This window comes from Gekko japonicus, unplaced genomic scaffold (assembly GCF_001447785.1).
Source record: "Gekko japonicus isolate JY-2015 unplaced genomic scaffold, Gekko_japonicus_V1.1 scaffold292, whole genome shotgun sequence".
Lineage (NCBI taxonomy): Eukaryota > Metazoa > Chordata > Lepidosauria > Squamata > Gekkonidae > Gekko > Gekko japonicus.
In genome coordinates, this window is record NW_015173131.1 from 1,088,070 (window position 1) to 1,114,456 (window position 26,387).

The 26,387-nt window shown below is 45.0% G+C and overlaps 1 protein-coding gene across 1 annotated transcript in view; it reads left to right on the forward strand.

The window, feature by feature from the left end:
• Positions 1-26,387, forward strand: part of PRKAR2A (protein kinase, cAMP-dependent, regulatory subunit type II alpha) — a 142,868-nt gene that overhangs the window by 113,767 nt on the left and 2,714 nt on the right. Inside the window, exons 5-10 of the mRNA XM_015422148.1 lie at positions 4,618-4,724; positions 9,328-9,481; positions 14,722-14,823; positions 16,100-16,174; positions 22,845-22,910; positions 25,389-25,527. Of these exons, the coding sequence (XP_015277634.1) occupies positions 4,618-4,724; positions 9,328-9,481; positions 14,722-14,823; positions 16,100-16,174; positions 22,845-22,910; positions 25,389-25,527 (643 nt within the window). The remainder of the gene's footprint in view (positions 1-4,617; positions 4,725-9,327; positions 9,482-14,721; positions 14,824-16,099; positions 16,175-22,844; positions 22,911-25,388; positions 25,528-26,387) is intronic.

The following is a 26,387-nucleotide window of genomic DNA, read 5'->3' on the forward strand; positions in this document are numbered from 1 at the left end:
CTAGGATCAAGAAGAATGTAAAATGAAGCACACTGGCACAAATACCCCACCCCCCCAATTCTCATGTTCACTGGCTGAGGATATCCAACAGAGAGATTTTGGTTGTGGTGATTTCCTCAATAAAAACAGAAGAGCAGTGAAAAAGAAAATTCCATGCTGGGGCTTATTAGGAAAGTGATGGAAAGTAGAAACGAATGCCATCATGCTTTTGTATACATGTACAGTATGGCCACGATTGTAGTACAGGCACTGTTCTGGTTGCTCCATTTCAAAAACGGCACTGTGGAGCTAGGGAAAGGGTAAGCAAAACGATCAAGAGGCTGGGATGAAGAAAGGCTGTAAAGCATTTGGGGGGTCTTCTAGTTCAGGTAATAGAGGGCATTTGGGAGCAATGTTCCCTCTAAGCTGTGGAGTCCTGTGAGCAAAAATTCCACTTTGTGAGCTACTGGCATTAAAATTGTGAGCGAGTGATTTGGCTGCTGCCTAAATTAATTTGTTCTGGAGCCATCCTTCCCGAGCTGAGACAAAAATGTGTGAGCCGGAAGCTAAAAAACTGTGAGCTAGCTCATACTAACTCAGTTTAGAGGGAACACTGTTTGGGAGATGTGTTACTTATACAATCCTGTGGTTTGATTACAGGAGCTATACATAGACACCTTTCCCTCTCTGCCATAAGATGAGAAGTTAGTATTACCTAACAAAACTGAATGGTGGGGATTCAGGAGAAACAGTCGAACGACTGTTAAACTGCTAAGTTAAGTAGTTTACTGCTGCAGTGAGTGTCCATGTACAAAGGCAATAAACCTCTGAATCCGGGTGCTGGGAGGCTGCAACGGGCGGGTCTTGACCTCTGTGCCCTGTTTGGCCTTCCAGGGCAACTGGTTGGTTGCTGTGTGAAACAGGATACTGGACTAGATGAAACACTGGTCTGATCCAGAAAGGCTGCTGTTATGTTCTAAGGATGCAGTGTTGACCAGTGTCTGAGATGGCTTTGAAAGGATCTTAGACAAATCCATACAGGATAGGCCTAGAATTGTCACTACAGTCTTACAGTAATGAAACAATAGCCACAAACAATCGCGCTAAATCGCTATCCTGTAGGTTTTCTAGAGATAACGGGACAGACGATTTTGGGCTGTATCAACAGAAGTATAGTGTCCAGATCATGCGAAGTGGCAGTATCACTTTACTCTGCTCTGGTTAGACCCCACCTAGAGTATTGTGTTCAGTTATGGGCACCACAGTTTAAGAAGGGTATAGAGAATGTGTCCAGAGGAGAGCAACAAAAATGGTGAGGGGTCTGGAGACCAAGTCCTATGAGGAAAGGTTGAAGGAGCTGGGTATGTTTAGCCTGGAGAGGAGGCAACTGAGAGGTGACATGATAACTGTCATATAGAGGATGCTACAGAGTTGTTTTTTCTGTTGCCCCAGAAGGTCAGACCAGAACCAGTTGGGTTGAAATTAAATCTGAAGCATTTTCGGGTAAACATTAGGAAGAACTTCCTGACAGAGTGGTTCCTCAGTGGAACAGGCTTCCACGGGAGGTGGTGGGTTCTCCTTCTTTGGGGGTTTTCAAACAGAGGCTAGATAACCATATGACAGCAATGCTGATTGTATGAACTTCTGCAGATCACGAGAGGGAGGGCACGAAGGTGCTTAGTTCTTGTGGCCCTTTCTTACATGCCCAGGGAAATGCTGATTACCACTTTGGGGTCAGGAAGCGGTGAGGGGTCTGGAGACCAAGTCCTATGAGGAAAGGTTGAAGGAGCTGGGTATGTTTAGCCTGGAGAGGAGGCAACTGAGAGGTGACATGATAACTGTCATATAGAGGATGCTACAGAGTTGTTTTTTCTGTTGCCCCAGAAGGTCAGACCAGAACCAGTTGGGTTGAAATTAAATCTGAAGCATTTTCGGGTAAACATTAGGAAGAACTTCCTGACAGAGTGGTTCCTCAGTGGAACAGGCTTCCACGGGAGGTGGTGGGTTCTCCTTCTTTGGGGGTTTTCAAACAGAGGCTAGATAACCATATGACAGCAATGCTGATTGTATGAACTTCTGCAGATCACGAGAGGGAGGGCACGAAGGTGCTTAGTTCTTGTGGCCCTTTCTTACATGCCCAGGGAAATGCTGATTACCACTTTGGGGTCAGGAAGCAATTTTTCTCCAGGCCAGTTTGGCCAGGGATCTTGGAGGGTTTTTGTCATCTTCTGGGCATGGAACAGCAGTCACTGGTGGTGTGTGTATGGGGGGGTATTTGTGAATTTCCTGCATTGTGTAGGGGGTTGGACTAGATTACCTTGGAGGTCCCTTCCAACTCTGTGATTCTATAATACTGTGTCGTTGATCTGGGATGGGACACATTGGGCTCACTCCATCTTGCCATGCCCCGTGCTTCTAATGGGGCAGCTAGAAGGTCCTGTTCTATAGCAGTCTTCAGCTGTTTGCAAGTTGTTAGAATGTGCAATCATTAGAAAAGTGTGAAACATTCTGGCATACATTTTAAGCCAAGTATAATATGTAAACAGTGGGCAAAAATGCCCTGCTTTTCCTTATCTAATCTGTTTGCCAATATAGTGTTCTGAATGTTATTGGGCTTGTCCTTGGATAAATGGAGTGGATTTCTTCTTAACTGTATTTAATTTGGATTTAGTTGAAGACTACTTAACCTATGATGTGAACCCTTTTAGTAATGGTTTAGAAAGACCGCATGACCATTGGGGATCCTGGTATGATGAAAGCCCTGGAACTTCCTTTGATAAGATTTGTACAGGAAGGAACAGCCTTTTGTCTGTATGTCAGCTCCCCAGATTACTATATTTCCAAAATCTTCCAGACTCCACCCACCAGAAATGGTATAAACCCTGGCAGAGTTTATTTCACAAGTATTAGCGACCACTGAGATAATCCCTTGCGCTTTCAAAATGTTGACTGTAGTGCATTTGGCTTTAATAATGCAAAAGGAAGCAACATTGAATTCCAGCAGCAACTGAGAACAGATTTCACAAGTCTCTGTGCCAGTCAAAAATTTAAACAATGAATACTATAGACTTGTGTGAGTAATAGGCCCCAATATTCATTGTTATTAAATAGCACTAACTAAAAGTTCAGAAAACGTTTTGTTAGAAAAGGCTGATTAACACGGCTGGATATTAATAGATCTAATATCACCCAAACTGGAAAGGTTATATTTGGACACAGACAAGTTTTCTTATGTGCTAAGGATGGGCAAAAATCTCTGTGCAGAATTTGAAACGCATGACATCAGATAGAGGACCAAAAAAACCCCTAACGAAATAGGAACTTGGATCTCAGCAAGCAAAGCTATGTACACCAATGAGTGTCTGAGCTAGTCCCACAAATCCATTCTAGAATCACAGTTTCACAAACGATTAACTAAAATTGTGGCTTGAAAGTATAGCTTCTTTACAAGAAATACTTCCACCATAATTTAGTCTGCATCGAAGCACACATGCCGTAATCACACATCAATTTTTTCTTGTTAGGCAAGCCTCCCCTCATTTTTGTAGTGTGTACGTTAATTATGTTTCCTGGTGATATTTACTATTGAATGCAAACTATTTTGTTAGTCAAGACCCTTATTTTCTTGACTCTCTTACTTTTTCATACGTCCCTCATCCCACTCACTTTTTCCTTCTTGCCTCTCACAGAATCGTTTCAAATGTAGGCAAAGCACACAGTGCAGTCTTTTCTTCATTGCATAGCTTCAGATTGCAGGTGGTGGAATGGCACAGTGATACCCATTTAAAAAAATATTTTTAAGCATCCTGTCTCTGCTTCTGGAAAGCTAAAAAGAGCGGCCTTCTCCCTGGTATGCCAACTCTCCAGAGTTTGTTAAATTGGGGAAAGGGGTTGAAACACACAAACAGCATTTTATGATAAAAACAAACCATTTTGACTTTGCATGGGTACCTCCATTTTAGTGAAACCAGCCATTTAGTTGCATGCTAGCTATAGGGTAATCTTTAGTGTGTCCATGCGTGAAATATGCTCCACCTGGCCTTGACTATTCAGTGCTTATACCCATTGAATAGTACTTTGCAAAATTCTTTGACTGCTACCTCACATGGCTGCCTTATGAGATGAGCCAAGTCTCCACATTACAGATGGAAACTAATGTGGCACAGTGATGAGCCCTGCGGTACCATTAGTTGCCCCAAGCAAGTACATACTTCAGGAATTTCATAAGTGCAGTACTCCTTCATATGTGATGTATTTTCTCTACATGCAAATAATTGTCGTTTGTGTGGGGAAATATATATACATGCACACACACCCCTTGTAATGTAATGTATAGTATTTTAATTCTTTCAAGGAACCAATATGTGCAGTGGTTACTTTTGTCCTTATTGTGGTGTAAAAAAATTAAAGCATGCTTCATGCAGTACCAAATATACATGTTTTCCTTAGAGGGAGAAAGCTCTGTGAAGGCAATGAAATATTTGAAATATTAACATTATGATTGCTAGAGTCAGTGACTGAAAACACATTGAATGTGAACTCTGTGCATAAAGAAGATAATTTGGGGCATTAAAAGTAGTTTTGCCTTAAAAATTCCTTTTGCAAGTAATACCAACCAAAGCACTGTTGCCCTTTCAGGAGCAACTGTCACAGGTTCTCGATGCCATGTTTGAAAGGAAAGTGCAACCTCAGGAACATGTAATTGACCAGGGAGACGATGGAGACAACTTTTATGTCATTGAACGGTAAGACACCAAAGCACAGCTTTATTAATTTTATGACTTAGTTCCTTGTCTAACGACTCAGTGGTCTCCTAGTGGTATTCCAGTAAGTAGTATAATAACTAGGAGTGCTAGATGTGTGCTTTTTTAAATTAAGGAGAGATGGTCAAGAGTGAATGATAGCAAACATATTCAAGGAGCAGCACTGCATATAATGGTTCATTCATCACTTGGAAAGAATATGCATAGGCTACACAAGACCACAACACAAGTGGGCCTGAATTTAGAGAGTTTGATAAACTGTGGTTTATAAACCATGGCTTAACAAGCCTCAGGCCCCGGTCACACGGGCAGGAAAATGGGGGGGGGGGAGGCATGGCTGTTTGGCCCAGAGCAAAATAACGCGCGGCTGCGCGATCAGACGTCCCGTCAAGGTCCCGTCGAGGTCCCGTGGTTAGGGGGGAGGTGCCGATCACAGGACAATCCTGCGGCGCGGCAAAGAAGCGGCCTCTCTAGCAAAAGGGAGCAAATTGAACACATACTATAAGCAATGGTATTCCCAGTAGTCATGTATGGCTGCGAGAGTTGGACTATAAGGAAGGCCGAGCGCCAAAGAATAGATTCTTTTGAATTATGGTGCTGGAGAAGACTCTTGAGAGTCCCTTGGACTGCAAGAAGATCAAATCAGTCAATCCTAAAAGAAATCAACCCTGACTGTTCCCTGGAAGGCCAGATAATGAAACTGAAGCTCAAATACTCTGGCCACCAAATGAGAAGGGAGCACTCACTGGAGAAGACCCTGATGCTGGGAAAGATTGAAGGTCAAAGAAGACGGGGACGGCAAAGGATGAGATGGTTAGACAGTGTCATAGATGCAACGAACATGAAATTGAGCAAACTTCAGAGGATGGCGGAAGACAGGAGGGCCTGGAGAAGAGTCGGACTCGACTGTACGACTGAACAACAAAGTTCAAATCACCTATTACAACATAGTTATTTCATCTAGTTGCTTCCCTTCATTCTTTTGCTGTTTTTAAATCATCCTCTAACCTTTGATCTGGTGGGCGATAACGAACTCTACGAGTTTCTCTTAGATTCTCAGTTTTACTGAACTGCATACCCTCTCTGACATACAGAGCTACTCCACCTCCGACTCTTCCCTCCCTATCCTTCCAATATAATTTATATCCTGGAATCACTGTATCCCACTGATTATTCTCATCCCATGAAGTTTCTGAAATGCCTACAATGTCTGTGTTCTCCTGACACTAAGCATTCCAGCTCCCTCCATTTTACCTCAGACTCTTGTAGCATTTACAAATAAACATCTATAATTCCCCAGACACGTTAGGCCTGCAACCTTCCTCCTATGGCCTCTAGACCTTTTCAGGCAGTCAGTATTGTTTATCACCCTGTCAGTGTCCAGTCCTAATCAATTTCCTTCTAGAACAGTAACAGCTACCCCTTCATCTCTTAGAGATGAGCCTTCCTGGACCACAGACATTTCATGTCCTGCCGATTTTCCTTCAGGATTTAGTTTTAAAACTGCTCTGCAACATTTTTGATTTTAAGCACCAGCAGCCGGGTTCCTTCTTGGGACAAGTGGAGGTTGTCTCTTTTGTACAGTTCTTGCTTGTTCTGAAAAGCATCCCAGTGTCAGCTATGGCTGCCATGAGTGTGGTGTATGTTCCTAATTGCTTTCCATTCCTTCCCATGCGCTTAATTGCATCTGAGCTGTAACGCGTATCTTTCAAGGTCACTGGAGGAGTTGGTGTGTCTAGGTTTCGTGGGAAGCTTTTTTCTTTCCCAGCTTCGCGGCAGTTAGTGAATCTGCCAAATGCCCGCACGTGGGAGCCCATCTAATTGGGTAGCACTTGGAGGGGGGGCGCATACGAATGCCCTATATCCTATTATGCGCATAGGTAACCTGCCATTCCTAACAGTGTTCATGTTACTGCATCTATGGCTTTTCAATAAAAGTAAAACCTTCCTAGAAGCGTGTACTTTATTGTCTTGCTGTGGATCCTGACACCCAGTGCCTATTAAATGTAAATCGTTCTTCTGTACACCATTGTCTCATCCATGCATTGAGACTCCTAATTTGTGCCTGTCTGGAACAGGCAGCACTTCTGAGAAGGCTACTTTGGAGGTCTTGGCCTTGAGTCTCCTGCCTAGTAGGTTGAATTTTTCCTCCAGGACCACACAACTGCATTTCCCCACACTATTGGTGCCAACATTTACCATGATCCTTGGCTCCTCCACAGCACTGTCTACCAGCACCAACTATCAAGAGCCACCTTCCCTCCCTGCCAGGAGATGGTTCCTTGGTGCGAAAGGATACCTGTTCACCAGCTAAAGAAGGAGTCCCTTCTGAGAACAATTCCCCCTTTCTTCAGGATGGTTCCCTGTTTCCCCTTCACCCTCATGTTCCCTGACAGCAACATGGCTACCATTCTCAGAGTGGGACATATCTAAGAAAGCCCCGAGAGTCTTATCCGTATGCCTAACTGACTGGCTCTGGTTCTCCAGGTCAGCCACCTTGGCCTCAAGGGTGTGAACTTGTTTCCTGAGAACCAGAGCTCCTTGCACTGAGCACACACCCCTGACTTCTATCAAGCTGGCAGATACATGTTGCACTCAGTGCAATACACTGGATAGCCCCCCCACCCCTTGCTGGCATTCTACCTTCAGAATTGCTTTTTAAAATCTTTTTAAAAAAAAATAAATTTCCTATTTATGTAGATCTTTGTGGAAAGTGTGCTTACCCTTTTACAGACATGGAGAGACTAGTGCCCTGGCTTCCTTGCCCTGCTGCTGAACTCACTCGTCTTCTAAACTCGTCTGTTTATTCCCTTGTTCCAAACACTTTTGTCACTGGAGCTGGGACACTTCAGCGCAGGAGTGGGGACTGCTACCTAGCAGAGTTTGGGCCTGCCCACAGAAGCCCTAAATAAATAGCTTAGGCCAAACCTCCACACCCCACTGAAAGCCAATCACACTGATTGGGAGCTAACCAATAAAGGAGGATGAGTCAGCCTCTGGTTGATTAACAACAGGTAATGCTGAAGGGGAGCTGCTCATACAAGAGCTCCTCTCCTTCCCAAGCTGCCTTTTACTTCACATTATAGACTAACCAGACTTGATTGCACAAACCACAGTTTAAACAAACCACCATTTATCACGATGTCTAAACTCAAGCTAGGTAGTATTTTTGTTACCTACCTTCACAATCCATAGCTGAACTTGGGCATCATATAAAACACTGGTATTTTTATTTGTTCTTGGTTTTTAGATGTGATAGAGTTGACCTGCCAAAGTGATAATTAAGACTTTTCTCCTCCACACATGACCTTTCCCCTATTTTCCAAACCAAGCTTTGTGGATGAATGCCAGACCAGGACTTCGAACGAAGCTGGTTTGTAAACATAACTTGTACAAACTATGATTCATCGTCATCAAACCATCTCTGTGTAGGAAGAATGTAATTTATTAGTTAGGGTCATGAAATGTGTTGATCTCCTTTTCAAAAGGGTTTGGGATGGCCATGTCACCTTTGCCTCTCAAACATTTTTCATGGCGAAGGTTTTGGAGATGAACTTAATTCTTCTACAGATACGGTAAAACATGTCAATTTGTGGTTTCCTGTGGAACTTGTATGCTAACAGATGTAAGCCTGAGGAATGCAGTGGATTGGTGGTTGTGGTAACGCAAGTCAGAGTCACTCCAAGAATATTTCCATAGACTTTTAGAGAAGTTGTTCTGTTTAAAAAGCCACTTGAAAATGTTGAAGGGACATTGCCTTGGAGTTTTGCTCATAGAAAACGTCTGGTTATGAAGTGACTGGGTTTCTGTTTGAACAGTCGAATTTCTAGAAACAAGACCCTCATTTGGAAGTACAACCTGACTACTTTACAAAAACCAGTTGCAGAATGTGTTTGTCTATGCATGGTTGTGCAATTGGGCAAATGGAAGGCACTCACAGTGGTGGTCTTTTCTGTTGTCTCCCTTCCTCCAACTACCCTCTGTGACCCCTGCAAAGGGAAAGGGGGGGGGGTCATGGGATCTATGGACAAAAGGGCTCTGGGCACAGGTGATTGCACTAAGGAGGGTGATCAGGCAAACTCGCTCCTACCTCACTCTACTCCAAGCAGAGGAGACAGAGCAAGCTTTGCTTGGGCATAAGAGCAAGATGGGGATAATTTTGTCTGATTTCCCCTCCTCACTACAGTCCCCTGTACATTCCTGTGCCCCCCCCCCCCAGCAGTGCTTTTTTAGGGGTCACAGCAGGTTGCTGTGGGAAAGAAAAAGTATGGGGAAATACACCACTGTGTGAACCTCTTCTTCTCCTGAAGCCGTAGGCTCCATCCCTATAGGAAGCATGTGCCATTTTTGTTAGGAGGTATCTAAACACAAAGAGAGCAAAAGGAAAGGGCAAGTTGTTTAACTGCAGGCAGGGGTATGCTCTATCTACACCACAGATGAGAGGCTTGAAAACTTATCTTGTTTAATTGGGGGGGGGGGAAACGAGAGAGCCATTCTTCCTTGAGTTTGTGCCAGTGAGGGCTTCTTTATTATGAGTATTTTCATTAGTTTTAATGCCCACGTTTTCTTCCCTCTGTGATTGTAGGGGATTGTACGATATTTTTGTATCTCGAGATGGCCAGTCCCGTTGTGTTGGCCGCTATGATAACCGTGGCAGCTTTGGAGAGCTGGCCTTGATGTACAACACTCCTAGAGCTGCGACAATTGTTGCTACAACAGAAGGGGCCCTTTGGGGGCTGGTAAGTTTTTCCTTTTTTGGGTGAAGTTGTTCTAATTTGTTTGTATTATACAATGCTAAACATGTTTACAAGCTCTTACTCTTCCTGCAACCTCATCAACATGTTACTTTGCCAATTCCTGATTTGCCAGGGCTTGTTATATCTTTATTTTCATTTCCGAATAGCTCAAAAAATGGATTATATTAGACCTTTGGAGGTCTTAGCCATTCTACCAAACTGCAGTCTGGTTGGAAAGGGGTTGTACCAAACTGTAATAGTATTCCCTAGAAACCAGCTCTCGGTCCTAGAGGCTCCAGACAGCCAGTACCTTATGACAGATTTTAGATCTTCCGACTCTCATCTCCTTTGGTTGCTCTCCCCATGCAGGGTGGGCCAGGAGCGGGATGGATGTTCTGATTGCTGGCTAAAGGTTTATTTTATTGGGTTTCTTATTATTCAGCAAAAATTGCCAAAAAAAGTGCAACACCACATGCAAAAGATGTTACTTATGGAGAGAAAAGTAGCCATATTTGTAATTGTTTTGCATGCCTAGTTTCTTTAATTTATTATTTGGAGCTCAAACCTTTCCCTTGCCGTGTCATGCTGCAAACTGCTTTTCAAATTGGCTTGACGAGCTGCTGCTGAGGAATCACAAGTGGAAACTCCCCTGGGCACGCAGAACAGTTTGTGCAGTTTTTTTGGGTCACGGCCAAATATTAAATGTGCTAGTTGCTCAGTTTGCTGTATAATCGGTTTCTTGCATCTGCTTTGGGGAATCTGTATATGGGGATAGCAAAATGTCTGTGTAAATTCTCTTCTCCCAGAGTGGGTCTGAAAAGAGCATTGCCAAATTTCCCCAAAACTAACAGTTGCCATTGCCGCCTTTCCTGGAATATGTTTACAAATGAACAACTTTCCTTCCAGCACTAATCTGTGGTATTTGTGCAGCTGCTAATTTTGGAGCACTTCATAGTTGCCTGCCGGAGTTTGCCTTGGTGATTCCGACGTCACAGAGGCCTTTGAAGTCTCTTGGATTATATATACATTGTATTCATTGGGCTTCATGGCAACCCCTATTAAATCCATCTGTACGATAATAAGAATGATTTTGATAATCAGCTGGTGCTCCGTACACCAGTATCCTTGTGCATCTTTGGTTGTGTGCTCACAGATTCGCCATCCTTTTCTTGCTCTTTATTGGGAAAAAAAATTGAAGTAAATAATAGCAGCAGTACTGAAGATAATGTCAATTTACTGATCAGAGATAGGGCAAAGCGAATGGTAACATTTTGTTCCAGTTATTTTTTTCAATTACAAGATCAAGTTCTTCTAGAATGAATTTTTTTAAGGAAGCACTAAAATGTCGAGAAAGAAATGTAAATAGCCCCACTACTTACGTCCTTGTTGAGAGTTTTGCTTGGCTATAATTACGTTCCCACTTAATTGCCTGCATCGCTGTCAAGTTCCCAGAGATCCTCCCCATTGTTCCCTTCTTCTTTTGTACTGCCACAGCCCTGGAGGCACTTATGAATGACAGGCTCTCCTCTCCCTCCCCCACCACATGTAGGAGCCATTAACTGTAAGCAGCATTGCAAGCCTGCACTGACAAAAATCGGAAATTGAATTAACATTTTGTACCATACTTGTGCGGCCATTAAAACATGGACTCTTTTCACCCTGCCGCACAATTGGCTGCTTTTGGAAGCATCCCTTAACAATGTAAAAGTGTCCTGTGCTCCAGAAACCACCTTACTTTCCAAAGATGCTTTCCTTCACCTTTCTTGTCACCAGGGCTCTAGTCGGGGGGGAGCTCTCAGGTACGGAGCTCCGGAAGAGAACCTCTAGGGGGCGGGGCGGTCACGTGGTGAAGCCCCGCCCCCTTCTTTACCCCGCCCTCTGCTTCGATCCTCATTCCGTTTGGGAATGAGGATGAAGCAGGAGGGTAAGTAGCCGGGCCTTCTGACACACTTCCGGTGATGTCAGGGGGTGTGGCCTTCTGTCACTTCCGGTGATGCCAGGGGGCGTGGCATATGCAAATAAGTTATGCTAATGAGTTATGCTAATGAGCTCCGGCAGCTCTTTTTCTACAACAAGACCCCTGCTTGTCACCCTGTTTCTCTTACATAACTGGCTTTCCTTTCTCTCACCCTTTAGTTCCATCTTTATTGAGGGGGGGGGTTGTTTCAAACACTGCTTTCAGAGCAACATAACTGGAGGCAGATGTGTGCACAGGATTTCTCCTTTGCCTGATGTTTTTTAATGGTGACTGTGGCGGAACGGGCCCGCGTCAGCTGGCAGACCCCGCTCTGCCCACCCCTCCTTTGCCTGGCCTGGCACCTGAAGGGGCAGTTTTTCACCACTGCCTCCGGGTATTGCTGCCACCACTGTCCCTGTCTTGGGCTCTGGTTAGGCGGGACAGCCTCCTAACCTCCCTCTGCTGTTGCTAGGAACCCACCTCGGGGCTTCCTGGTAATGTTTGGGGCTCCCCTGGAGAGTTGGCAACTGACCATTTTGCCCTTATTCTCCTCAGGGAGTCCCCAACCCACTCTTAGCGTGTCCAAGCGGCTGGGGGAACAATGTGGTACAGAGGGACTTCTCAGGGTCAACAGTAAAAGAATTTATTTTGAAATCACTCAACTATATACAGGCATATTAACAGTGAACTGAAGAATCAAAATAAAGGTGGATAATAAATCGCTCCATCTCTCCCTTCACTACACATACCCTGTCTAGATGGTCTGCAGGGCAGGCACATGACTTGCTTTCCCTGGAGGAAGTTAGATTAGCACCACTCCCAACATGGCCTCCTGCAGACTCCAGCCGACAGCCTGACTGGCTCCAGACTTCAGGCAGACCGACCTCAGTTCTCAAAAACTGCTTCCCGCCCAAAAGCTCCACTATATCCAACAGCCCTTCCCACCCAGGAAGTGGCTCTCCCTCCTGCAGCATTCTGGGGCAGATCTCCTCACAGCCTTGATGGACTTCCTGTCCTCTCTAGGGAGCTGCCCTCTGACTGCTGGTTGGAACAAGGAGGGGGGGAATGAGGAGGAGACTAGGCCAAAGCCTACCTCAGGTTTCATGGTCTCCTCTTATCTGGCCCACACCAACTTAAACATATACCTAAAATGGCGTTTCTCCACAGTGACAAATATGTGCAGATCTTTGTGAATTCCACCATGAATCCAGAGATCTGTGTCATCTCCCAGTCATGGATGCTCAGTATATCTATTTCAGTCGTATGAGCTAACTCCTCTGGGGATCAGTGTGCTCTTACAATAGAAAAGCTGCCTCTCTGAATCTTGTATAGGGCATTTTAGAGACTCTGGTCATTTTAAGTTGGTGCTAAGAACTGGAGGATGGATGTGGGAAAGATAACTGGTAGAACCATCAGTTCTCTAATACCCCCAAAGCATATAAAAACATCTCCTTGGACCCCTTGTGTCTGATTTCTGTCAGGGTGAAGATGTGGCTTTGAGTGTTTTGCCTTTAGAGATGAAGTTAGAGCCAGATTTTGAACTAAAGTCCCGGAGTCTCCTAGTAGTACCCACGTCTGCTGTGGCTAAACCTTAACTCTGCTGTGTGTGTTCAATTTCCTCCCTGAGGTCATAACTGAACCATGTCCTCATCCCATTCTGTCGTTGAATCGGATACTTCCCCATCATCAGATCACATGCTGGGTATCATTTACAGCTGCGTTGTTCATAAAGTCATGTTCACACCATAGACAAAGTATCTTCCTTCTTTCTGTATGGCATCTCTTAAGGACCTACCTTTCTGCATCTACACAAAACACCCGGGTCTGCAAATACTTGCCCTGCTTTGACGTGTTTCTGTCATGCTGAAAATGCAGCATTAACTCCACCTTCTAATCTGTCCTTGTCAAATTGCCATTCTTCAAATCCTCTCAACTCCTCTTGAATTGCACATTGAAGGTGCAATCTTAAATGTCTAATCCATATGCCCTTTATGACAGGAGAAAGTATTTTGGCACTCCAGTAAGATGTGTGCCGTATGCTTCCGTTCTCAGGTAGGGATTTAGCTATGCCTTTTCATTTCGATTTGAAGGAGTTCTCCAGCATCATATTTGCACGTGAAGCCAAGTCTTCAGGTAGAATATCTTAAAGGACAGCTTATCCTCAGTTTTGGCTCCCTTTATGATTCACATGAGGTTTGTGTTTTTTTTAAAAAAGCAGGAACAAAATAAGAACATAAGAGACGCCAATGTTGGATCAGGCCAAAGGCCCATCTAGTCCAGCACTCTGTCACACAGTGGCCAAAAATACCAGGTGCCACCAGGAGGTCCACCAGTGGGGCCAGGACATTAGAAGCCCTCCCACTGTTGCCCCCCCCCCCCAAGCACCAAGAAGACAGAGCATCACTTTGGCAAGGATAGGCTGAGAGCAGGCAGATACTGAATTTTAAAAGAAACAAGTGACATGCAAAATGCCCTATTGAAGGCAAGTAGTTACAGAGTTAAAACCTTTTTGTGCAGCATGTTCCTGTTACCATGCTGGAAAGACACTGATTTATTCATCCACACAGACACACAGACACACACACACACACACACACACACACACACACACACACACACACAAATAGAGACTTGTGTAATCCTGCATGTTAAAAGGGTTTGTGAATTTTGCAACATGGGGTGGTTGTGTCAGTGTTTCTGCCTGCTTGCATGCATTAGTTTACAGTGCATTGGAACAAAAATAACACTGCTCTGTCCTTTCTAATATCACAAATAACATAGTCCTTGGACATGTGGATTCAGAGAAGATGAAAACTTAACATGGGAATTTGGTCCTCAGAACAATCTCGACAGTGTTTAGAGAATTTCTAACCCACAGTGTCTTACACTACCACCTAGTGGCCACATTGTCTTCCATTGATCCCTACTCAGAGGTGAGTGAGAATAAACATGGAAGTTGCTGCGTGAGGTCTGTGCTGCCCCAGAAGGTGGTACATTGGGAGTCTTCTGTTCTTCTCCATGGGATTTGCCGTGCAGACCCTTATGGTTCCATTCGTGGCCAGTTCTCTGCACAAATGGCCACTGAGGGCAGCATGACAACAGGCGCTCACTGGAGGAAGCTCAGCCGACTCTCTTTGTTTCTCTTTCCTTCACCGCTGAGGACTGGTTGTTCGGCCATCTTGGAGGACTCCTCTGTGCTTATCCTCCAACTTTTTTGTGTGTTTGTTCCCTGAACTCCATAATGACCAAGGAAAATAAAGTCCTTTCTTGTGCTTGTTTCTTAAAGGATCGAGTGACGTTCAGAAGAATTATACTGAAAAACAATGCAAGGAAAAGGAAGACGTTTGAACTATTTATTGAATCGGTACCCCTTCTTAAGTCACTGGAGGTAAAGTTCTTTATGGGATGTGATTCACAAAGAACTATTCCCTTTGGGGAAATTCTCTCGTTATATCATATCTATATGGATATGTATGTATGTATTTGTGTGTGTGTGTGTGTGTGTGCGTGCTTGCGTGCCTGGAAGTCATGGTGACTTCTGGCAACCCCTAGTGGGGCTAGGACATTTCGGAGAGGTGGCTTGATATTTGCCTGCCTCTGCCTCCCAGTCCTGGAGGTCCCCCTTCCAATTGCTTGCCGGGGACAGCCCCGCTTAGCTTCTGAGATCTGACAAGATCGGGCTTACCTGGGCTTTCCAGATCAGGGCAGGGGGACCTCCTTATAGGTGCCCTTCAGCCCTTGTAAATGCTTATGGATTGGTCAATCTTGCCTTAGTGGGGTGGGGAGGGACCTGTGAAAGCACTGTCATTGGCTGTTTGTCTGGTTCCGTACCTCCAGGGGAGCATTTGAGACAAAGCAGCCTCACTAAGTTCAAAGGACTTATAGTGGGAGAATGGGAAGCCATGTCTGGAGTCTGCAAAGGGCTGACCTGTGTGTTAGCTGGATGGTTGGTCTGATCCAGCAAGTCTCCTCTTGACGACATAGGGTAGCACTCAGCCACCTTCCTTTCATTATCGGCTCCACGTTCAGTTCTCCCATGTCCTGCTTGTGGCTTGAGACCCACTAGTCCGGTGAGGTAGAATAAAGACACAAGGGCTGCCTATGAAGACTGGTGTGGGATGGAAGAGATAGCAGTGTCTGCTTTCCGTTGCTTCCCAGGACAAATGATAGCGGGCACGGTGCATTTGTGGTTGTGCTCAGCTTCATGATTTGGCAGACATGGGAAGGAGAGGGTCTGATTCTCCGCTGTCATTTCCTTTAGACCTCCCAGGTCCAAGAGGGGCATTATCTCAGGTAGAAAGGGATGGGGAGAAGTGTGGAATTGTCTGGAGCAGTGAATGGGCAAGCAGGTCCTCGGTAATAAGTTGCAAGGCTATTTTAAGCAAAGTTATCGTTTCTTGGAAAGCTCCCACGATGCAAAAGAATTAGGCAGAAAGCGCTGGTTGTAAATCTGCATTTGTTTATTTAAATTATTTTTACCCCTCCCCTCCATATAAAGAGGAGGCTTGCCAGCCACAAATGACTATAAATATCAACCAGTAAGCAATAAAAAAAAAATAAGTGCAGCAGCAAAATCCAAACGACAAGCTGTTATTGAGTTAGCTGGGATGTGCCAGAAAGGGGGTTGGGCCTGGCAGGATTCATTTTCTTTCTTTCTCTTGCAGCCTTCAGAGCGAATGAAGATTGTGGATGTAATAGGGGAGAAGAGTTATCAAGATGGGGAGCGTATTATTTCTCAGGTATATAAACACGGTGCCCTCGTGACCGACTCCCTGGTATAATAGGTGACTTCGCTTGCCTTCGTTTGCTACATTTGGAACATCAATTGTTTCCCCTCGTCTCAGCTCTTAAGACCTTCATTCATACATCTTTTTATTTTATTCACATGTCATCAGTCTGTTTTGTTTTTTATATTTTTTTAAAAAAAACTTTCCGGATACCCTTATAAATCCCTCAGTTTTCGCCAGATGGCAGGAAGGTAGTGATCCTGAGATGCTAATGCTCTGAAAATAGAATGAACAAAGATTGTCCAACTCCTTATGTACCAAAGGGATTAAGTGTCTGACTTGGCTTTATAAGGCAGCAGTATGATCTTGGTTTAAAACTGGAAATATATTACTGTGCTTAGTCAGCATTCCAGAATGTGTATCAAATTCACTCTTTTTCTGTAACAAAATTTGTTAGATGAACCGGCTGGCTGATTAAATCAAAATTCAGCACCTCACGACCTCCCTTGGGAAATGGTGCAATGATGGTAGAAGCAGCGGCTGGCAGAATGCTCCCTTCTGTACAAGGTCTAAGGCCATAAGAGACAACTGGAGGGGAGGGGGGGATGTCATGTGTTTCCCTGAGGATGTTTTTTCAATTTTTCCAATGAAAGATTGGGAAACTTTAGGGAGTAATGGGGGGGGGGGGGAAGCGCCTAAGAAACATACTTTTTCTTTGAAATGAGTGAAATGCTTTTGCAGACGAGGTTTTGCAGACTCACCCCAAAATTTATATATAGCATGAAAGGTCTGAGTACTTTTTCATTTTTTCAAATGGAAGTTTTGGGGAATACCGAAAAATACTATGAAATATAATTTTCATATTGGAATGAGTGAAATACTTTTTAAAAAGTGTGTGTTCGTGCACGTGCGTGCACCTGGAAGTCATGGTGACCCCTGGTGACTGACCCCTACTGGGGGGCTGGAGGATATTCAGAGAGGTGGCTGAATAAAGCCTGCCCCTCACCTCCCACCTCTGGTATTTCAAGGAGGTCTCCCATCCAAGTACTTGTCAGAATTGATCCTGCTTAGCTTCTGAGACCTGATGAGATCGGGCTTGCCCGGGCTATCCAGGTCAGGGTGAGTGAAATACTTTTAAACACCTCATTTAACTCAAATTGTATAGCATTTCTATTTGTCATTTTGGGAAGCTCTGAAACAACTTTTTTTTGGGGGGGGGGGGACAATGCTGTTTTCTATATTATGTGGGGGAAAAACCCTCTGAGGACTTTCCCCTATTTTTCCCACTGGAAAAATTTAAAACTGAAATGTGCTAAGACAGCGCAGGGCGCAGCTGTTTCCAGCTTTGTTTTGCTGTAGTATTGGGTGTATTTGCAATTTTGCTTGTACAAAGTAAGGCATTTATATGTTCTACAAATGGATGTTTGTATGCTAAGTTATAAACAATGTATTTCATGTTAAAACATTATTTAATCATTTTAAACACTCTTGTTCATATGCAGATTTCAATCTGTACATCTGATACGTTGTTTTACTTCAAGGCCCCGAAGTGTCTAAAATGCCTTTCGTGCATTTTGGCAAGTTATTAGAGCCACAGAAAAAGTGTGTATCCCCCGCCATTATCAACCCCCCGCACCCACATTTTTTGTGGTTCTAATAGCTTGCAAGACTGTGTGAAAAGCTTTTTAGAAGCTTGAGGGCCTTGAAGTAAAGCAAAAGCATCAGATGAAATTTATGGAAGGAAACAAGGCATTATAAATATTGCAGTGATAATAACTCTACATCTCTGACCATTCCTTTCCTTCCCTCCGGCCCATTATAAGATTTCTTGTCTGGTTTTTTTTATTTGAGATAATACTCGACTTTTTAAAGAGCAAAAGTATTTTGTTATTAGCAGCATGTAGTATGTGGAAATCGTACATGTGGGGAGGTTTACAAATCATCCGGGAAACACTCTGTGAAGCTTCCTAGTATTTTAACATAACGATACTGTCTCAAGAAAACTTATTAGTGAATATGTTAATTCTCTTCAGTGGGACTAACCTTCTTTGTCTGAGAAATGAAAGCCTCTTGTGTGTTTGGCATACAACTCTCCCTGTGCTAGGAGCCTGCTAGCCAAAAGCAAAATAATTCAGCATTATTTCTAAACGTGATCTCCTAAGCATCAATTGCTGAACAAGTCATAGCTTCTTTCCAAATCTGTGTTGTGCTGTGTAGGATTTTATATATTTATACATACAGGCTGAATTCTTACATGCCCAGGAAAATGCTGATCGCCACTTTGGGGGTCAGGAAGCAATTGTTCTCCAGGCCAATTTGGCCAAGGATCCTGGAGGGTAGGGGCTTTTTTTGCCCTCTTCTGGGCATAGAGCAGGGGTCACTGGGGGTGTGGGGGGGAGGTATTTGTGAATTTCCTGCATAATGCAGGGGGTTTGACTAGATGACCCTTGAGGTTCCTTTCAACTCTATGATTCTATGGCTGAGTTCAGACTGGCAGTTTGAAGCGGGAGGGAGTTGTGGCAAAAAAGAGCTGGAACAAACTGTTCTGGGTTTTCCCAGTCACACTGCGCGGACTGATGCGGCAGCATACTGGGAGGAGGCGAGAGGGGGCGTTCACACTGATGGCCCGGAGACACAGCTGTAAGCTGTGTTTTCCTCGCGGTAGGCGCATGGGTGCCTAGGCGCAGCGGCAAATAGGGCAGGATCTGGCCGCTGTGGCCAATAGGCACATCCGGCAACAGCACTACCCCCTCTTCAAGGCAATCACCTGCACCTTCCTGGTGCCAGAGTGAGACCAGGAGGTCAGTCAGTGTAAACAACTGGCACACATTAGTAACGCGGGCTGTTCCTGGCTTTTCGCGGTTAGCGTTCACCCTTCTGGGAAGCGGAATGAAGCTTGATAAACGGGATCTCCAGGGTTTGCTACCGCTTTCACCAGGTATCTTTTAAACCCGGGAGGCAAGCGCTACAAGACGGGTTGAGTACGGGTGGGGAACGCCAGACAGATGTGCCTGTGTGAACGGCCCCTTTAATCCGCTTGTGAAACGTTCCTCACACGGGCCTATATCAGGGCAAACTGCCAGTCTGAACTCAGCCTATGATTCTGCTCTTGCCTCATGTGCTGCAAGGAAAGTCTTTCTTCTAAGCATAGTTTGTCGTGACAAACAAATTTGGGTGCAGTAATAAAATACACTTTATCTTACCGAAGAACTGGGATTCTAAACCCTCAGGGTTGCTAGACAGTGCGCCACTTTGGGGGTCAGGAAGCAATTGTTCTCCAGGCCAATTTGGCCAAGGATCCTGGAGGGTAGGGGCTTTTTTTGCCCTCTTCTGGGCATAGAGCAGGGGTCACTGGGGGTGTGGGGGGGAGGTATTTGTGAATTTCCTGCATAATGCAGGGGGTTTGACTAGATGACCCTTGAGGTTCCTTTCAACTCTATGATTCTATGGCTGAGTTCAGACTGGCAGTTTGAAGCGGGAGGGAGTTGTGGCAAAAAAGAGCTGGAACAAACTGTTCTGGGTTTTCCCAGTCACACTGCGCGGACTGATGCGGCAGCATACTGGGAGGAGGCGAGAGGGGGCGTTCACACTGATGGCCCGGAGACACAGCTGTAAGCTGTGTTTTCCTCGCGGTAGGCGCATGGGTGCCTAGGCGCAGCGGCAAATAGGGCAGGATCTGGCCGCTGTGGCCAATAGGCACATCCGGCAACAGCACTACCCCCTCTTCAAGGCAATCACCTGCACCTTCCTGGTGCCAGAGTGAGACCAGGAGGTCAGTCAGTGTAAACAACTGGCACACATTAGTAACGCGGGCTGTTCCTGGCTTTTCGCGGTTAGCGTTCACCCTTCTGGGAAGCGGAATGAAGCTTGATAAACGGGATCTCCAGGGTTTGCTACCGCTTTCACCAGGTATCTTTTAAACCCGGGAGGCAAGCGCTACAAGACGGGTTGAGTACGGGTGGGGAACGCCAGACAGATGTGCCTGTGTGAACGGCCCCTTTAATCCGCTTGTGAAACGTTCCTCACACGGGCCTATATCAGGGCAAACTGCCAGTCTGAACTCAGCCTATGATTCTGCTCTTGCCTCATGTGCTGCAAGGAAAGTCTTTCTTCTAAGCATAGTTTGTCGTGACAAACAAATTTGGGTGCAGTAATAAAATACACTTTATCTTACCGAAGAACTGGGATTCTAAACCCTCAGGGTTGCTAGACAGTGCGACCAGGGCAGTGGGAGGGCTGTGGGGATGCAATGCCTGTCATGGCATCATGTCACTTCTGGTTAAAAAAAAAAAGGGAAGTGATTCAGGTAGCTCTGAGAATCACTGGAAACTCTATAATAAAACCTTAGAGTTTCAAGTGATTCCTGAGAGCTACCCCATGCCACTTAAGGTTTTTAAAAATGGAAATGAGATGACGTTGCAGCTGGTGTTGCAGGGTGGGGATTATTTTTCTCCTGCTGCTCTGAGTGATGGTGGGCAACAGGACTAGGGGGCTGGGGAATCCTTCACATCAACTGGGGGGGTTGGCAGCTCTATAAACCATAGCTTTTAAAAACCATAATCTTGGTTTTAAAAGATTGCTTGAAGCAATGGAAGCGGCTTAGATAACACAGAGGAAGGTTCAGCTCCCTCACCAATGTACACCTGTGGTTGTAAAAAGTTCACACCCACACTCTATTTTAGATGCAGCTGCCCTCATCTCCAGTAGCTTAGCCCTCAGGATGACTCTAAAATGTCCCTTGGTTTAGTGCAGGGCTTGTTACCAGATGCACGTGAATGGAATTAGGGCATGTATTCTGTACTGCTTTAGGCAGCTTACAGTTATGCTAGATTTGAAGCAGTGTATTTAAAATGCCGCAAAAAATACAATAAAACCTTTAATGGTACAACTCTGCTGCAGAATTCCTTGTTGCAGAAACAGTTAAAATGTATTTATTTAGGTATTTATATCCCGCTTTTCTTCCACCTGGGGACTTGAAGTGGCTTACAGAATTACCCAGAAAAAGTAATAGTTCAAAACAAAGCACAAAGACAGAAAGAAAAGCATATACCCACCACAAGTCCAGTGCACTGGATTGGCTTACTCGGGGCCAGAGGATGAGAGCCGTGGGCTAAGAGCCCTTTCATTCTTGCCCTTCAGCTTGTGTCTCTGGCCATGGTCAGGCTGAATATTTGCAATGGAGGTGGAGCAGAAGTTTAGCCAGATTTCATACAGAAGGCACAAAGATGTTCCCAACCTGCCTTCCCTGCCTCTGAGAAATGTATAAAGTCCCTGTTCCTTACTTTAGTAGTTTTTACCTAAAATAGATTTGATCTAAAGATGAAAGACGATAATTATAGCAAAATGGGGATGGGAACCAAGGGAGGCATGGTGTATTTAATTTGAAAGGAATTGCTGAGTGGGGTGTAAACTTGGGACTTCATGATAGCCAAGATTGGTTTCAGTTGACTATTCTGAATCCAGGGTCTAAACTAGAACATCAGTGGAAACTAATGAACTGCATGGGGCTATACAGCCTGTAAAGCTTGAAAGGCACTGCCTTAAGGCCGGTGCTCACTCTGCATCTTTATATTCTGGTATAAATAGTGGTGGAAAGTGCTGTCAAGTTGCAGCCAAATTATGGTGACCCCATAGGATTTTCAAGATAAGAGGTGGTTTGCAGTGGCCTGCCTCTGTGGAGCAAACCTGGACTTCCTTGGTAGTCTCTCATCCAAGTACTGATTTGGGCTAGGGTTGCCAGTCCCCATATCCCAGTGGTGGTTCCCCCACTTGGGGGGGGGGGCTTTTGCCTGCTGCCGGTCAGCTGGGAAGGCCCACCCCCAAACAGCCACATCTGGGCGCAACAACATCACCTGGAAGGGATGTCAACACGCTGGGGACATCACACACGATGCTCTGGTTTGAGGGCAAAACTCTATGGTAAATTTGGCCTAAAACCATTGAGTTTTGCCCTTAAACCAGAGTGACGCTGATGCGATGACATCACTTCTGGGTGACGTTATTGCATCAGGGACGTCCCGGAACACCCCCCAAATCCCCCCCCATTGGTGATGAGGGGACCTGGCCACCCTGACTTGGGCTGACCCTGCTTAGCCTCCAGGATCCAATTCCAATAACCTTTATTGGCATACCACTTCCAAGATCTGACAAGATCAGGCTAGTCTTGGGCCATCCAGGTCAGAGCATTGTAAGAATACTAGCGTACACAATAAAGCTGTTAACTGTGAGTGGAGTGCTCAGAGTTCAAGGCATTCTTTAAAGTCTCTGCAGTCTTTTTGAACGAACACATCCTGAATTTTACAAGAATGCGAAGAAGCTCAAAGCTTTTGGAACTCCTTTATGCATGTTAGAATACAGCATCATCCCCTTGAGGGACTGGTGTTCAGTAGTGGTGAATCTAGCCCACTGATCTGTGCCTGTCTCTCTCCCCCCCACCCCCCCACCCCAGCATTTCAAAACTCTTGCCGTGCTTCAGGTTTCTTGTGATGGCTCTCTCATGTTTAATTCTCACAACAGGGACTTTGTTCTTTCCCTCTCTGTGCCATGCTTAGCCTTTTCCGGCAAGTGTTTTGGAAATCGACACACAGTCCGATTTGAATGGCAGAATTTGAACAGAACTGTAGAAAGTCAAGCTACATCTGATTAGTTTTTTTTTCCTCTCCCCCCCCCCTTGCCTTCACAGGGTGATCAAGCAGACAGCTTTTACATTGTAGAATCTGGTGAAGTAAAAATCTTGATTAAAAGCAAGGTGAGTTCAAATATGCCTGTGGTGAAGTACAATAAGTGGTGGCTTGCAATTGAGAGAGGAAAAATAGTCTGGAAAGGTGGATCGAAAGTTAAGACCCCCACACCCCCACGGTGTTCTGATATGGTCCGTTCTTCTTGAATCCTGTGGCCATTTGGGGTAAAAGTACGTAATAAAGCACCAGTGGGCGGTTGATAGGATGATTAAGGCCAGACTAGGCAGTTAGCAGGAGTGTTCCCAAAAGCTTAAAGCTAGCCCCAGCAGAGTAAATACACTGGTGCACCCATCAAAATTGTCATAGAGGTGGTATGGGTTAAACTAAGTCGGCTTTAGGGACCATGGTGGCTCAGAGGTTAAGACGCTGAATTGCAGAAGGGAAGGTCTGCAGTTTGGCAGTTCGAGACCCCAGTGCCACGTGACAGAGTGAGCTCCCGTCTCTGGCCCCAGCTCCTGCCAACCTAGCAAGAAATTGCAAGTAGATAAATAGATACCACTTTGGTGTGAAGGTAACAGCGTTCTGTGCGCCTTGGCCTTTAGTCATGCTGGCCATATGACCATGGAAACATCTTCTGACAGCGCTGGCTCTTCGGCGTGGAAACGGAGATTAGCACCGTCCCCTAGAGTCGGATTTGACTGGCTTTCAAGCAAAGGAAACCTTTACCTTTACTTTAAGTCTGCTTTAATAGGTTTTGATTTGGGAAAGAAGTCCGAGTTTAACTGTCTACCTTAAGGAGTCCCTTTGTGCTGTTACATATGTCTGAAGATAAAATAGCATAGTTAAAAGAGAGAGAAGGAGCACTCTTAGAAGCCTACAGCCTACTTTCTCTGGACGATGGCTGACGCAAAGCCCCTGAGTAAGATGCCAGTCAATGCAGAATTAGTCAAGCAACCAGGGAAGCCAGTGCCTCTGTCTTATTTCCAGGAATGGTGATTGCTTTTTGCAAGACTGACTCTGGTTAATGTTGTATGAGGCGCGTGTATGTTGAGGCAGAGGTCTTGAACAATTTTTTAAAATGCTCCCTTAGTGGCTTGAAGAGAGACAGCCCAGTATTCTGCATGGACAAAATTCTTTCGGCTTGCCTATTTCTGTCACAACTAGGGCCCTCATAAATGTCCCTGCGGCAGTATAGAGGGAGGACCTTAACTTCATTCAGAATAAACAAGACAGCTTCTGAAAAGGCAGAAGACTGAAGATTGTGCAAATTGCTTGCTTGTTAACTGAATCCTATTAAGGTTCCATTAGGAAATTCAGGAGCTTTGCTGACAGTCAGAAAGAGTATATTGTGACTGTCAGCACATGAGATACGTTACATTAAAAAAAAGGCTTAGTGGCTAAATGCAGATGTCCTGCTGCTAATCTTTCAGTCTTGATGAAAAACCAGGAGTCGTGCTTTCTTGTGCTTTCTCATGTGCTCTCTTCTTCTTTCCATTGCACACATTCCTCCCTTTCTCTCCCGCCATCAAAGATAGCTTTCAAACTTAGATTTGAAGCTGGTTTGTGAACCCTCACGACTGTGAAACAGGGTTAGTGCTAACACAGACAAAACATTACAGAAGGATTAAATGTTGATAAGTGAAGGAGGGAGAATGTGGGCCTACGGCCTCGTCCTGATCCCTTAGCCACAGCTTAGAGAATATCTGCACCAGACCTAGAGGATGGATCCGACAGAGCATTTCTTACGATCAACGGACTCCCCATTTGCAGAGTACAACTTTCCCAGCTTCCCCCTTTCTGTATTTTGGGCTGCATCAGAAGGGAGGAGAAGAAAGCCATGCCCCACTGATAAAAATCCTCCAGTCAGCAGAAATGCTCTGTGGGATCCAAGCCCCGTTTCTACTCCTAATTTTGAAACGTGATCTCTTTGATAATGGCAGGTGTCCTAGCTTGGGCTGGAAGCAGGCTTCAAGCTTTGCTCAGTGGAAGTGGGAGGACACGTGCCAATCAGGGGCAATGGCAAATTCACAAATGGCATTTCTAGGCATGAGGTTGCTCCTGAGGATCATTTCATGTTAACATTTTCCCCTAGGCAAGTCAAATGCTCCCCATTACCAAATTTGCATACAAATATGTGCACACGTATAATGACAGGTTTCCTCCTGGTGACTGAAAATGGGGCATGAAAGAATAACAGTAAAATCAGTTATTAAAAGTCTCAGAATCAATTTAAAGCTATTCCGCTGTTATTCAGAACCAAACCCTGCACCTAGCGAGCAGCAGAACAGCAAATTACAAATGGTATATGGAGTTCACAGCTCAGGAAAACAACAGCAACTTCATCACTTGTTGGTCTGTGAGGGCGCCCTTGATTGGTCAGTGAGGGCGCCATCATAGAAGATGCTCCTTATTCATTTGATAACCACAAACTTTGGAGCAGTACTTGCTCAAATTGTCTCTGTATGGATGGGATTCATGGGGGGGGGGAAGCTTTTTGGTGTGTTCACAAGCGAGAGGCACTTCTAAGTGTTGCATTTCTAATGCAGACTATCACAAACAAGGATGCAAACCAGGAGGTGGAGATTGCTCGGTGTCAAAAGGGACAGTATTTTGGAGAGCTTGCACTTGTTACCAACAAACCGAGAGCCGCCTCTGCGTATGCTGTTGGGGAGGTCAAATGTTTAGGTAAGGTGTCTCTCTTCTGATGTATTCTTCTTGATCAAACACCTTCCTTTTGGGCTCAGTGGCTTAATTTTGGGGCTTTGGAAATATGGGTTCAGGCATTTCACTGGTTGTGTTTAAACAAGCATATTGACTGTGGTGCCCTAGCTTCTTTGGTGTGGCCACTGATGGTGATTAAATTGTCCATTGTGTGTGTACTCAAATTATTGAGGTAAAGGTCAGAGGGGGCCTTAATGAAACAAACAGGTCTTCTGCCTCTGATTCCCATCCCTCCCACTCCTCTTCATAAGCCATACCTGTCTCTGTTTTTAATCAGTGGTATTCATATAGAAAGCATTCTATTATATATTAGGTTGGCATTTATCTGCCTCAATAACCCTCTTCTTCTTTGTTCTCACCATGCTTCTGAAAGGTGGGATCCCAGAAGGGAAATATCCACAATGTGGTGTTCATCTGCTTGAGACTCGCCCAGGGAAGGGTTGTCAACTGAGATATTAAGTATATCTTACAGGGCTGCAGTGAAGCACAGTAGATTATGACTTTCAGATTTGCCTAATCAGACTTTTCTTGGCCAGTGAAATCTCTGCATCAGTTTGTCTCCGTACTGTCACAAAGCAATGTTCATAGCAGCCTCATCTAGTTAAGCTGGAACCTATCCAGTGTCAGGACTGTGTTCATTGCTTTCATTCCCTGATCTGGATCTTGATTCTGTCAAATAAATTAGTTAGGTCTCAAGTGTGGCATGCGGGGCCGGAGAAATTCAGCCCCTTCCTCCCCAGTAGAGAGTTGCTATCACTGAGAGGATCCAGTTTTCTTCTTTGTGGATTCTGGTTGCCAATTGAGTTAGACTGCCACTCCAGTTG